The sequence below is a fragment of the Miscanthus floridulus genome, chromosome 15, assembly GCF_019320115.1.
Source record: "Miscanthus floridulus cultivar M001 chromosome 15, ASM1932011v1, whole genome shotgun sequence".
In the NCBI taxonomy this organism is placed as follows: domain Eukaryota; kingdom Viridiplantae; phylum Streptophyta; class Magnoliopsida; order Poales; family Poaceae; genus Miscanthus; species Miscanthus floridulus.
This window is the reverse complement of record NC_089594.1, coordinates 30927506-30940249: the sequence shown is the minus strand read 5'-3', so window position 1 is coordinate 30940249 and position 12744 is coordinate 30927506. Positions and strand designations below refer to the sequence as shown.

Below are 12744 nucleotides of genomic sequence, written 5' to 3'. Positions count from 1 at the left end.
GCCATGTTAAGTTCAAAGTTAACTCATGAATCCTATGCCGACTATCTCAGACATGAAAATTAACTCATGAATCCTATGCCGACTATCTCAGACATGAAAATTTTTTGTTGTTGCAGCATGTGGAACTTTACTTCATTATAAATTTATGATAGTGACACGACAAAGTATCTATCTATAAATAAACAATTGATGTCTACGTCCAATCCAAATCTTTTATTTAGGTTCACTGACTTGATCTCTGTTCTACAGCCTGAAGCCTTGAATCTCAACCGAGTTTGGTGTAGACATTGACGTCCCTCCACCGGGAGTCCATATAGTGCGAGGGGTCCCAATGTGTGTACACCCTGAACTTGAAGTAGTGGCGGTACCCGCCGTGTCCCGCGACGGCGAGCCGCTTCTCGCCGTCAACGAACACGGTGAGTGCCCCCGCGCCGACGTCGTGCACCACGTTGAGCCGGAACCAGCTAGCTCAGGATTGAATTGCTGCTGGACAGGATTAATTGGCAACATGATTAGCGTTGATCGGGAAGATTAGTGATGCTGTTGGCTTAAAGATATATGTACGTTTAGGAGGATCTCGGAGTGCGGCTTGGTGGGGCTGCCGCGGCTGAAGGGCTTGTCGGTGCAGTACACCCACATCCGCCGCACGCCGTCGCGGAACTCGTACCGCTGCTCCGGCGGCAGGTCGTACGGGTGGTGCAGCTTGAACCGGTCCTCGGTGAGGTTGACGGCGATGAAGCCCAGGGTCGAGTCAACGCCGGCGGAGCTCCGGCCGCACCACGAGACCAAGACGATGAACAGGAGTAGAGGCCTTGGCAGGGAGGAAGCAGGAGCCATTCGCTCGATCGTGTGGATGTCCTTCTTTTCGAGTTCACTTCACTGACAAAAAATTCTGATCAACAGGTTTGCTGCATATATAGGATGCTGCTATGCTGGTTTGTGTGAACAGGCCGTTTCCTCAGATAATTCCGATGAACGGCCGGCTTCGAAGCTAATGAACTATTGGTCAGCAAAAGTAATTAACGCTGACGCCACTGTATTGCTGTGGCTGTTTCTGAATATTCAGATTTAGCCTGCCGGTTCTTTTGTCAGTTCACCTGCCGCCTGCATGGTTTTGTTGTTTTGCTCGCAAGTCATCGTGACGACTGAAACTCCAAAGAGTATGCAATTTCGGCGTATATATTTAACTACTAGCACGGCTACTGAGGAAGGATTAAAATGCTATCAAAAAGTAAAGTTCAAAATTTTACTGGAAGGGGATACCATTATACTAAGTACTTTTAATTAGTGACGAAAGGGAATAATAGAAAAACTTGAATCTTTCAATTGGAACAAGTGGAGGGTATAATATGGGCTAATGATGTGGTGAGGGCGTCCGTCTGGACGCCTGTTCCCGAGCCAGCACAGCGATAGAGCCCAACAGACCATCTACGCTCTCTCCTTTATCTACACTGCTACTGCCGACAGAAATCCCCAACTCCTTGCTTTGCTCGTTGCGGCTCACCGCGCCATCCGCACGCCGCAAGCTGCCTCGTGGCGGCACCCCCATCCCGCGTTGTGTTGCGTCGCGCTCCATCCCCCGTCGCGCCCACTCTGCCTCGCTGCGACGTGCCCCATCCTCTGCCGCGTCGAGGTGTTGCCGACGTCGTCATTCCCCACTAGGAGGTCGTGGCCGCTGGCAACGCCGGTGCTGCCACGACTCTCGACCTCAACTCATGACATCACGAGATCCGGAGTGGCCAGACTCGGAGCGAGCTTCTCCGGCTGCACCTCGTGCTCCCTTTCCATCCTCAGATGTTGCAATTCTCAAGTGTTTCTGATGTTACAGAGGTATTGAAGGGACCGTGAAGCCTAAGAGGGGGGTGAATTAGACAACTTAAAAATTCTAACTCTAAACTATGGCCTCTTTTGCTAACCCTAGCAAAACCTATGCAATAGATAAACTATCTAGATGTGCATGTGTTGATATCTCTACCACAAATGTAGTAAAGTAATCAATGTAAATGCGGAAGCTAAAGAGCAAGGTAGAGATATGCAAACTCCCGTCGACGACTCCGGTATTTTTACCGAGATATCGAGAAGCACGCAAGCTTCCCCCTAGTCCTCGTTGGAGCCCCTCGCAAGGAATCCCTCGCAAGGGCCAAGCTCCCGGTCGGGTAACTCCGTGGATAGCCTCGGGCCTTCCCCACGCGCAAGTGGGTCTCCGATGTGCCTCTCGGCAAGCCTCTTCCGGATGCTCCCCGCCGTCTTCACTATCAAGCTTCCGGCCGAAACGTCGCGGGCCTTGTTCCCTCCGGTACACGGTGGCGGCCACACCACAAACGCGGTTGGTGTGATCTCGCAAGACTTCAAGCCCCTCCGATGTACAACACTTGTGCTCGCAAGCACGGGGTGGCAAGAGGTATATAAACCTCACTAAACACTAGGCAAACACCTAGAGCAAGCACATAAGCGGTGGTCTAATCAACCTAAGCACTTCGCAAAGCACTTATGCTAATCACCTAATAAAACACTAAGCACTATGCATGTGGAGATCACTAAAATGGTGTATCAACACCCTTGGTATGTTTCCTCAGCTCCACTCCACTCAAAATGGCCGGTTGGGGGTTGTATTTATAAGCCCCACTGAGAAAGTAGCCGTTGGGGTCGAATTCCCGCGAAACTGCTACTGACCAGACGCTGAATCGTCCTGACCGGACGCGTCCGGTCGTCCCGACCGTTGAGCCGGCAATATACTGATCGGACGCTGGCCAGCGTCCGGTCGCCTTCCACCGGACGCGTCCGGTCACAGATTTGCCGCTCTGGAACCTTACTGTAATCGATCGGACGTTGTTGTCCTGCGTCCGGTCGGTTGCCGCCAGCGTCCAGTCAGGGATCCGATCGCCTGTCTGCCAAGCCACTTGCCCAGCGTCCGGTCACCACAGTGAGCTCATTTCTTTGCGATCTTGCGTACGGCTTGGTTCCAATCTTCGTGCTTGGACTTTGCTTGATATCTTGGGTCTTCTCTTGTGCTTCTAAGGTCTTTCTTAAAGTGTTGATCATCAGATCACCACGTTGCCTTCGTCCAAGTCACGTCTTGCACCCTATTGAACTACAAAATAAACACTTGCAAATCCATTAGTCCAATTTGGTTGTGTTGGTCATCAAACACCAAAATCCAAAGTAAATGGGCCAAGGGTCTATTTTCCTTACAATCTCCCCATTTTTGGTGATTGATGCCAACACGACCAAAGCAAGCAAATAATAAGAATTTGGAAGTTAAAAACTACCTACTTGCTAGGATGCAATGCGAAAGGCAAGGTTATATGATACTAATTGATAGATACCAATTAAAACTTTACTTAAAAACTTGTCTTGCCCTTGCAAATGTCCCCATGTGATATTATGGATTAAAGCCTAGCTTTTTTTAAAAAAAATCTCCCATTACTTAGACTAACCCATAATTTACTTCCCTCCCTTTCTCGGAACATTACTACTTGTAGCTAAATGCTTGTCTTTGGTCCTTTAAATTCTCCCCCTTTGGCATCAAACACCAAAAAGGAAGACATTAGTAGCACAAGGGAGGGTCAAATTTCGTGATCCTTTGTGTATAGAGTGAAATGGATCATAAAATTTGATTCTCACATTATATAGACTAAGCTCTCCCTAAATATATGCATACATATGGTAGAAAGCAAAGCATATGCATAATTAGCAATTTATTTTACAAGAGAGTTTAATCTATATAATGCATGGAGAAAGCATATAAATATGAAATGAAATCAACATGATGATGCCAATTGAAGAATGATGCTTAACTCCGGGGACTCCAATTTCCTTATAATGAGACTACTACACATGTGATAGGTTTGAAAAAAAATTGATACCATTTGAACAAGTGTTAGTCTCAAAGCATCCAAGTTATAGATTAAGCTCCCCCTAAATTTGTGCACACAAGTGTCAAATACTTGTAAAATTTGTGCACATTGATTTAAGTATCAAAATACCACTCGAAAGATGATATTTGGGAGAGATTATCTACAATTTGGACTTTGGCACATATTAGATAATTAATTGTAAAACAAGCTATGTGCCGTGCTCCTAAACAATTTTAAACCATGTAGGTTTGCTCCAAGGGTTGATAATGAAACCGAGCAAGCCTACCATATGATATACCTATTGAATGCATGACAAAATATTTAAGCATGTAAATGCAAACATTAGGCATGAAAGATAACTAGATGCTTTAAGAGTATACCAATTGAAAAACAATACCAATTGAAATGAATACTAATTGAAAGTAATGGCATCTAGTTACCTAACATGGGAAGGGAAATTTGGGTCCATAGTATTCACTAACCTACTTGGCAATGACTTTGTCCATCATGATGCACCCCATGAAATACACCCAAACTTTGCCAAGTCTCCAAATTCCCCGTAGTCCGACAGACTTCTCACTTCCCTTTCAGGATCCAAACCTTCTTAGTGCTCTTCATGTTGGAAATGATTTCCTTTGGCACCCAAAAGCATTTGACCCCATTGTTACCTTGCTTGTTTACCTTGATGGCCACCACCTTGTTATTTTTCTTCTTCTTCAAGAGATAAGGTGTGGAGGCCTTCTGGTCCACCTTGTTGGTGTAGGTGTTGGAGAGCTTGCTTGTTTGCTTTTTCTCCTTCTTCTTTGCTCCTTCCCCATTCTTCACCTTGCACTCATAGGACTTGTGACCTTTCTTGTGGCACATGTAACAAACCACGGTTTGTCCTTCATCAAGCTTCTTCACTCCCTTGACGGTGTTATCTTGATGAAGTTGGGTTTGCTTCGCCTTGCCTTTCACTTGAGTCAAGTCCTTGGTGAGGCGAGCAACTTCTTGCTTGAGTTGCTCATTCTCCTTTGCAACCTCTTGTGTGCATGTATCTACAACAACTTTCTCAACACAAACTTGGTTCCACAAAGATGAGTCTAAACATAAATCATTACAAGAAGTAGAGGCATCCTTTTTATACATGTTAGAGATAGAACTTTTCTTTTTAGATGCCTTGGTGGGGGTTGTTCTAACGGCTTCAAGATTAGCAACTTTATTAGTTAGCTCATCATAATGTTTGCACATAGTTTCCATTTTTGCAAGCAAACTATTATATGCTTCTTGTGAGCTAGCTAACTTTTCTTTTAATTTTTCATTTTTCTTTAAAAGTTGCTCATCATTGATAGTGCATGCATTTGTTGTTGCACTAGTCTCAAGTTTCTCAATTTTAGTAGATAGTTCAACATTAAGATTAGCAAAGTTCTCATATTGTTCAAGCAAGGTTTTGTATGCTTTTTGTGAACTATCTAGCTTTTCTTTTAAACTTTTGAGCTTCTTTTGTTGACTAGTGTAAGCTTTAGCATAATTAAGATTTTCTTGCACAAGTTTATGATAAGAAGGCATATCATCATCACTATCACTCTCACTAGAGGAAGAGCTTTCGTTACCTCGTGCCATAAGGCACACACGAGAAGAGCTTAATGATGATTGCTTGCGGCCTCGCCTTTTGTGATGGGGTTCTTCTTCACTTGAAGAATTATCCCATGATCTTATTGATGTGAGGGCTTGGTTCTTGCATGCCTTCTTCTTTATCTTGGGTGTGGGCTTGTTTGGACAAACTTCCACAATGTGCCCCAACTCGCCGCATCCATAGCATCCTTTCTTTCTTTGCTTATTTTTTTGATTTGTGAAAACTAAATCTTGAATTTGGATGGGCACACCCTTGACATTGAGCCTTTGGATCATCTTCTCCACCTTGTTGATCACTTTGATTGATTCTTCATCAAGATCGGAGGTGGAGGAGGAAGATTGATCATCATCACTTGAATCTTTATCATCATCATCGTCCTCGTCTTCTTCTTCATCTTCACTTGATGAACTTGAGCTTGAGCTAGTCTCAACTTGCTTGCCCTTCATCTTCTTTTTCTCGCTACAAGCGAGAGCTTTGCCTTTGCTTAATGAAGAAGCTTCTTCTTGACCCATCTTACGTGACATTTCAAATACCACTAACTTGCCAATGGCTATGCCCGGGGTCATGTTGCTCAAGTCCTCCATGTTGTGAAGAATGGTGATGATGCTTGCATATTTCTTTTGTGGTAGCACGGAGATGATCTTCCTCACGATGTCCGCATCATCTAGCTTTAATAATCCTATAGAATGGAGCTCATTGATAATTAGATTCAATCGAGAATACATATCACGAACAAGCTCATCATCATTCATAGCAAAGGAATCATAATTTTGCTTAGCTAGACAATATTTTTGCTCACGGACATTACTTGTGCCGTCATGGAGCTCTTGGAGTTTTAACCAAATTTCATGTGCCGTATTTAAGGTGAATACTTGGTTAAACACATCCATGCTAAATGATTCAAACAAGCAATTCTTAGCTCTAGCATTAAAATGCATTTCTTTTTCGTCACTCTTTGTGAGCTTTTTGGGATTCTTAATGGGTTTCATCCCGTCACGAGTGACTCTCCATACACCTAAATCAACCGCCTCAAGGTGGCAAGCCATTCTTGCTTTATAGTAAAGGAAGTTAGTGCCATCAAATTCTAGAGGCCTAGCGGTATCCATCCCAACCACTCTACAATAGCGTCGGCTCAACGGCGGTTAAGCCAAAGGTCCAAATATGAGCCAACCGGCTCTGATACCAATTGAAGGGACCGTGACACCTAAGAGGGGGGTGAATTAGGCAACTTAAAAATTCTAACTCTAAACTATGGCCTCTTTTGCTAACCCTAGCAAAACCTATGCAATAGATAAACTATCTAGATGTGCATGTGTTGCTATCTCTACCGCAAACGTAGTAAAGTAATCAATGTAAATGCGGAAGCTAAAGAGCAAGGTAGAGATATGCAAACTCCCGTCAACGACTCCGGTATTTTTACCGAGGTATCGAGAAGCACGCAAGCTTCCCCCTAGTCCTCGTTGGAGCCCCTCGCAAGGAATCCCTCGCAAGGGCCAAGCTCCCGATCGGGTAACTCCGTGGATAGCCTTGGGCCTTCCCCACGCACAAGTGGGTCTCCGATGTGCCTCTCGGCAAGCCTCTCCCAGATGCTCCCCACCGTCTTCACTATCAAACTTCCGGCCAAAACGCCGCGGGCCTTGTTCCCTCCGGTACACGGTGGTGGCCACACCACAAATGTTGTTGGTGTGATCTCGCAAGACTTCAAGCCCCTCCGATGTACAACACTTGTACTCGCAAGCATGGGGTGGCAAGAGGTATGTAAACCTCACTAAACACCTAGAGCAAGCGCATAAGCGGTGGTCTAATCAACCTAAGCATTTCGCAAAGCACTTATGCTAATCACCTAATAAAACACTAAGCACTATGCATGTAAAGATCACTAAAATGGTGTATCAACACCCTTGGTATATTTCCTCAGCTCCACTCCACTCAAAATGGCTGGTTGGGGGTTGTATTTATAAGCCCCACTGAGAAAGTAGCCATTGGGGTCAAATTCCCGCGAAACTGCTACTGACCGGACGCTGAATCGTCCTGACCGGACGCGTTCGGTCGTCCCGACCGTTGAGCCGGCAATATATTGATCGGACGCTGGCCAGCGTCCGGTCGCCTTCCACCGGACGCGTCCGGTCGCAAATTTGCCGCTCTGGAACCTTACTGTAATCGATCGAACGCTGCTGTCCTACGTCCGGTCGGTTACCTCCAGCGTCCGGTCAGGGATCCGGTCGCCTGTGTGTCGAGCCACTTGCCTAGCGTCCGGTCGCAGCGTCCGGTTGCTTGTCCAGCGTCCGGTCCTGCATCCGGTCACCACAGTGAGCTCATTTCTTCGCGATCTTGCGTACGGCTTGGTTCCAATCTTCGTGCTTGGACTTTGCTTGATATCTTGGGTCTTCTCTTGTGCTTCTAAGGTTTTTCTTAAAGTGTTGATCATCGGATCACCACGTTGCCTTCGTCCAAGTCATGTCTTGCACCCTATTGAACTACAAAATAAACACTTGCACATTCATTAGTCCAATTTGGTTGTGTTGGTCATCAAACACCAAAATCCAAAGTAAATAGGCCAAGGGTCCATTTTCCTTACAGATATGTTGCAAGTATTTTGCATCGATGTTGTAAAAGTAGATCGAGATGTTGTATATGTTGCAATGGTTGTACACGTATGTTGCAAACATCTGTTCCCAATGTTTCATCTGTTTTTTCGGACATATGTTGCAAGTGTGGTTATCTAGATGTTTCATATGTTTCACACATATGTTGCAAGTGTTTTATCTTGATGTTGTGTATGTTTGCAATGATTTTCAAGTGTTTTTTAGTTGTTTTTGCGAATGTTTTAGATGCATGTTTCAAGGGTTTCATCTATCTCCATATGTATGTTGCAAGTGTTGCATCTGGATGTTTTAAAAGTAGATCGGATGTTGCACATGTTGCAATGTGACCCGTCTGCTGCAGCTGCTGGAGGGCGCGATGGATCGTGCAGGGTGCAGACGTTGCGTGGGGTCAAGAGAGGGCACAGATGCCGCGTGGGGTCGGGTGGGGCGCAGCGCCGCATGGGAGGGTTCAGGCGGTAGGAAAAGTACAGGCGCAGCAGACTGGACAGGCATGGGCTTCCAATTGGGGCTAGCGTCTGGACATCCGGGCACTAGCCACGCCCTGTAGTCCGGTGATGCTAAGCTTAAAAAGTATATATATCACCAAAATGTACAAGAGCGTGTTTGGAGCTCCTAAACCTTCTTTTGTGATAACAGATAAGACCGGTATAGAAGATATTTCTCAAGTTATAGCGGTAGAGGAAACGAAATCCAAACACAAAACTTGTTGGAAGCTGAAGTTAAGGACACCATTTTTCAAATGAGTCATAATTCGGCTCAGAATCTCCTTGCAGAATTCTATCAAGTATTCTGGAACATGATAAAGGAGTATTTAACGGCTTTATTCGAGGATTTTCATAGGGGTGTAATCCCTCTACATAGTATAAATTTTGGAACTATTACCTTACTAAAAGAAGTGGCGATGCAAAATAAATTCAACAATACAGACATATACATTTGCTGAACGTGAGTTTTAAAAAAGTATGATAGATCTCTTTAGTGTGAACGGGTTACATTTCCTGCTAAGCAACCAATAATTATTGTCTAAGAGAAAGGACAAGTGGTTAATTCATGTGTGCTGGTCAGTTTTTTTAAGTTTGACTAGATTTATAGAAAATATTATTAATATTTGTATTTCCAAATAAGTTTATTATAAAATAAATTCAACATAATTATGTAGTATAAATATTAATATTTTTTTTGTATATATTTAGCCAAAGTTAAAGGTGTTTGACTCCTCTGGAAATGGGAACTACGTTTATTTTAGGATAGAGGGTACATAGTAACGACAACAAAACAACAAAGGAGATACAATTAAGTAGCACTTCCGTGCCTCACTATCATCGAATTTGAGGTAGAATTACATCACATCGCTATACTAACGTATCTGTCTAACCTAGTACAACAACCTAGACTACAACAACCGTATAGCGAGATATATATATATATGAAGAAGAAGAATCTATGTCGTTTCGCAGCAAAACCGCGTACGTACGTACACGCGATAACTCCATATTATACTCATATTTTATCTACTACTAGCAGTAGCTACTTTAGTACTTTGAGGACTTGCGTGCCATGTTAACCACATGGTGAAAACGCTGCGCGTCACAGGGGACCTTGAGCACCCCCTGCTGGCCGTACCCGAACTGTTCCTCGGCCGCCTCCAGCAACGCAGCCATGCACGGCTCCTTGAGGTCGCTCACACGCACCAGCACCCTCGTCTCCGTCGTCCCTGCACCGCCGTCGTCGTCGCGGACCAGCACTATGGGGAGGTACCCTTTCGGGGCCCTAATCTTCCTCTGCTTGTCGTCGTCGCGAGTGAAGAAACCGGCCTCGTTGGTGGTGGTGCTTGCCTTCCTTGTTGTCCAAGCGGCCATTGTCGTCGTTGTTTCTGTAACACTGTGTATGTGCTGTGGATTAGCTAGCTGCGTTTCTTATGACTTGATCGATGCTCAGCTCAGATTAACTTGGTGATGGACAGGAGATGTAATGCAATGCAGGGGGTTATATAGCTAGTGTTGGAGGGTCAAAGCGAGAATGGGACTTTTTCCAGATGAGTAGACAGACGTGGCATGTGTGATTGGGCGTAGTGGCAGTGACCGGCCGGCCTGTACGTATACGTACATGCAAATTGATGAGTACGTCGGTAACTCGGTATTCTTACCGTCCCCGTCAACATGGTTAATCATACTTAGTAATAGAAGGCTCCTATATTGTAATGGAAACTATGGTGGTTTTACTTTTGCCGTACGTGAGGATTATTTGCGTTTAGACATGCACATGGGCTTATAGCAATAACTAGTCAGTCAACTGACATCGTCTGACTACGTACGGTATTGTTCTAGTACTGTGCAGTTGTTTCACTCATATACTCCCTCTTTCCTATATTATCTGTCGTTTTCGGTTTCCGTGCCATAAGTTTGACTCGATTTGTAGAAAATACATACATCATTTGTATTTCCAAATAAATTTATTAAAAAACTAGATTCAAAGATCTTTCCAATGATACTAATTATGTACCATAAATATTAATATTTTTTAATATATATTTTATCAAAGTTGTTTCTCGGGAAACGAAAGCGACAGATATTTTGGGACGGGGGAGTACGTGCTAAATCGTCTGGTGTCGTCACCTCCACCCTTCTTATTTTGAGTGTGAAATTTTAAAACATTCATTAGTATCGCACCATTCTTGTCGTAGCCTGTTTGCGACGCGTGTGCGGACGTCTTTCATCATTCTGAGTGTTTCTTTACATGTCATACTCAGTAGTTTGAAAACCGTTGTATCTATATTATCATGTGTTTTTTTTCCAACAAAGAGGGTGGGGAGGGGAGCATTTTGGGATCAGTACTATACCTATCATATATATGCTCTTCATCAACATAATCTGAATAATATCCCACAGTTTCACTTCCTGGGGCACTATAAAGTTCTTGGATGCAGGGGAAAAGTATGGAAACTGATTTTATGTTTGTCTGGCACGACCTTTCTTCTAGCAACTTAGCCACGTATGCACTTTACAGCCTAACAATCCACTTAGATGTCAAAGCGTGATTTCTTTTGTTGTAAATATCTAGAGTTGATGGATAATTGCTGTTTCTTTGAAGCTTAGTCAAATGCCATGGTTTTTTTTTACACAGTAGATCTGACTGAGCTCATAAGAAGTGGTGGTGGGGGGTGTGTGTTAGGGGGGGGGGGGGGGGGGGGAGGTGCATTTTGGGAACACTTTACTATACCTGACATATATATGCTCTTCATCATCAATCAACACAACCATATCCCACAATTTGACTTCCTGGTGTCATGTAATGTTCAAACCGGATGCCAGATGCAGGGCATCACTTTAAAACCTACCAGTCCACTGAGATGCGAAAGCATGGTTTCGTTTGTTGTAAATATGTAGAGTTGATGGATCATTGCTGCTTGTTCGAAACATGGTCAGGTGCCATGGTTTTTACACAGTAGATCTGATAGAGCTCTTGATAGGTCAAACATAATACATGTGAATACTTTCCCGAGGAAATAATTTGAGGTTAGATAAACAGCTATTGGTTCAGTTGGTTGTTTCTGAAACTAGAAATGTTTTTTTGGGAGATCAGGAGGGTTTACCCCTTACTGCTAATAAACATAGACAAAAAAAAGATAGCAGAATACAAAAAACAGACTTTAAGAAATGTAAAAGAAACAAAGAAAATAAAAAATACCATGTTATTAGAAAATAGCTAGTATAGATAAAATATATCTTTTGTTATGCCTCCGCTGATGATTGTTGTTATTTTCTATGGTTGTGTGCAGTCTTAATTTGGGTACTGTTTTCAAATTGACCAATTGCATCCCCCTAGTGAAACATCCTCAATTTTCCGCGAAGGGAAAATCCACAGAATGAATTATAATATGATGAAACCAATAGTTGATTCCATCATATTATCATATATCAGTCGATATCACAGTCATACATCGTAAGATTACAAGAATACAAGATATTACATCACTGAGGAACACACCTATTATAGAGTTAATCTAGCGGAAGACTATCGAGTGAAGGCTCCTCCTTCACGGGTCATCATCAGAGTTGGCGTAGTGCAGCGTAGATTCCATCTCCGAATCAAACTTGAGCGTAGGCACGAGACCTCATAATCCTTCTAAAGTCAGCATCTCTGAGAAGCAGGAAATTTTGCACACCGCCAGATATGTGCAGGCTATGATCAGCACCGATGAACTTTAGTGGAAAAGATAAAACAAGAGGATCTGGCGATCCTAACGTGTGGCTGTGGTTTGCATCCTTAGCGCATGAGAAGCAAGTAACAGTAGTAATGTAATAATAATATCCAGTTTTTAACACATTCCTAGCCGCACACATCCACATCCACATCCATCCATATCCATCCACCAACCCAACCCAACCATAACCACACCACCATCACCACATCTCATCTCACACACTCAGGTCGACAGGCCAACTCCCTCTCGGCCTTGTCTCAACGGCCCGCAACCCCTGGCTCACGGCCGGAAAATACCCCAACCCTGGAGGGAGGAAAGAAGGACTCATCTCCTATCTAGTTTAAGCGAAACCCAGGAAAGGTCCATAGCCGACATGTCGGCATATGTATCGATTGATCGACCAAACACTCTGCAGAGGTTTTACATACCCACAAGATTAGCCATCCTCGGAGCCATGTATCT

The 12744-nt window shown here is 43.9% G+C and overlaps 2 protein-coding genes across 2 annotated transcripts; both read right to left on the bottom strand.

Annotated features, from left to right (window-relative positions):
- Positions 1-265: 265 nt before the first annotated feature.
- LOC136507307 (citrate-binding protein-like) lies at positions 266-837 on the bottom strand. Its single transcript, XM_066502073.1, has 2 exons — positions 638-837; positions 266-464 (listed from the first exon to the last, which is right to left on the bottom strand). The coding sequence occupies exons 1-2, from the start codon at positions 835-837 to the stop codon at positions 266-268; spliced, it is 399 nt and encodes a 132-aa protein (XP_066358170.1).
- Positions 838-9610: 8773 nt separating this feature from the next.
- On the bottom strand, positions 9611-9937 carry LOC136507306 (auxin-induced protein X10A-like). The gene has a single exon (XM_066502072.1). The coding sequence runs from the start codon at positions 9935-9937 to the stop codon at positions 9611-9613; it is 327 nt and encodes a 108-aa protein (XP_066358169.1).
- Positions 9938-12744: the final 2807 nt, after the last annotated feature.

Excerpts from the sequence above, each read along its gene's own strand:
- LOC136507307 (XM_066502073.1), bottom strand. The coding sequence starts at position 837 with ATGGCTCCTGCTTCCTCCCTGCCAAGGCCTCTACTCCTGTTCATCGTC. Across the intron at positions 465-637 it reads CGCGACGGCGTGCGGCGGAT|CTGGTTCCGGCTCAACGTGG; the intron begins GTGGGTGTACTG and ends ATCCTGAGCTAG.
- LOC136507306 (XM_066502072.1), bottom strand. The coding sequence starts at position 9,937 with ATGGCCGCTTGGACAACAAGGAAGGCAAGCACCACCACCAACGAGGCC.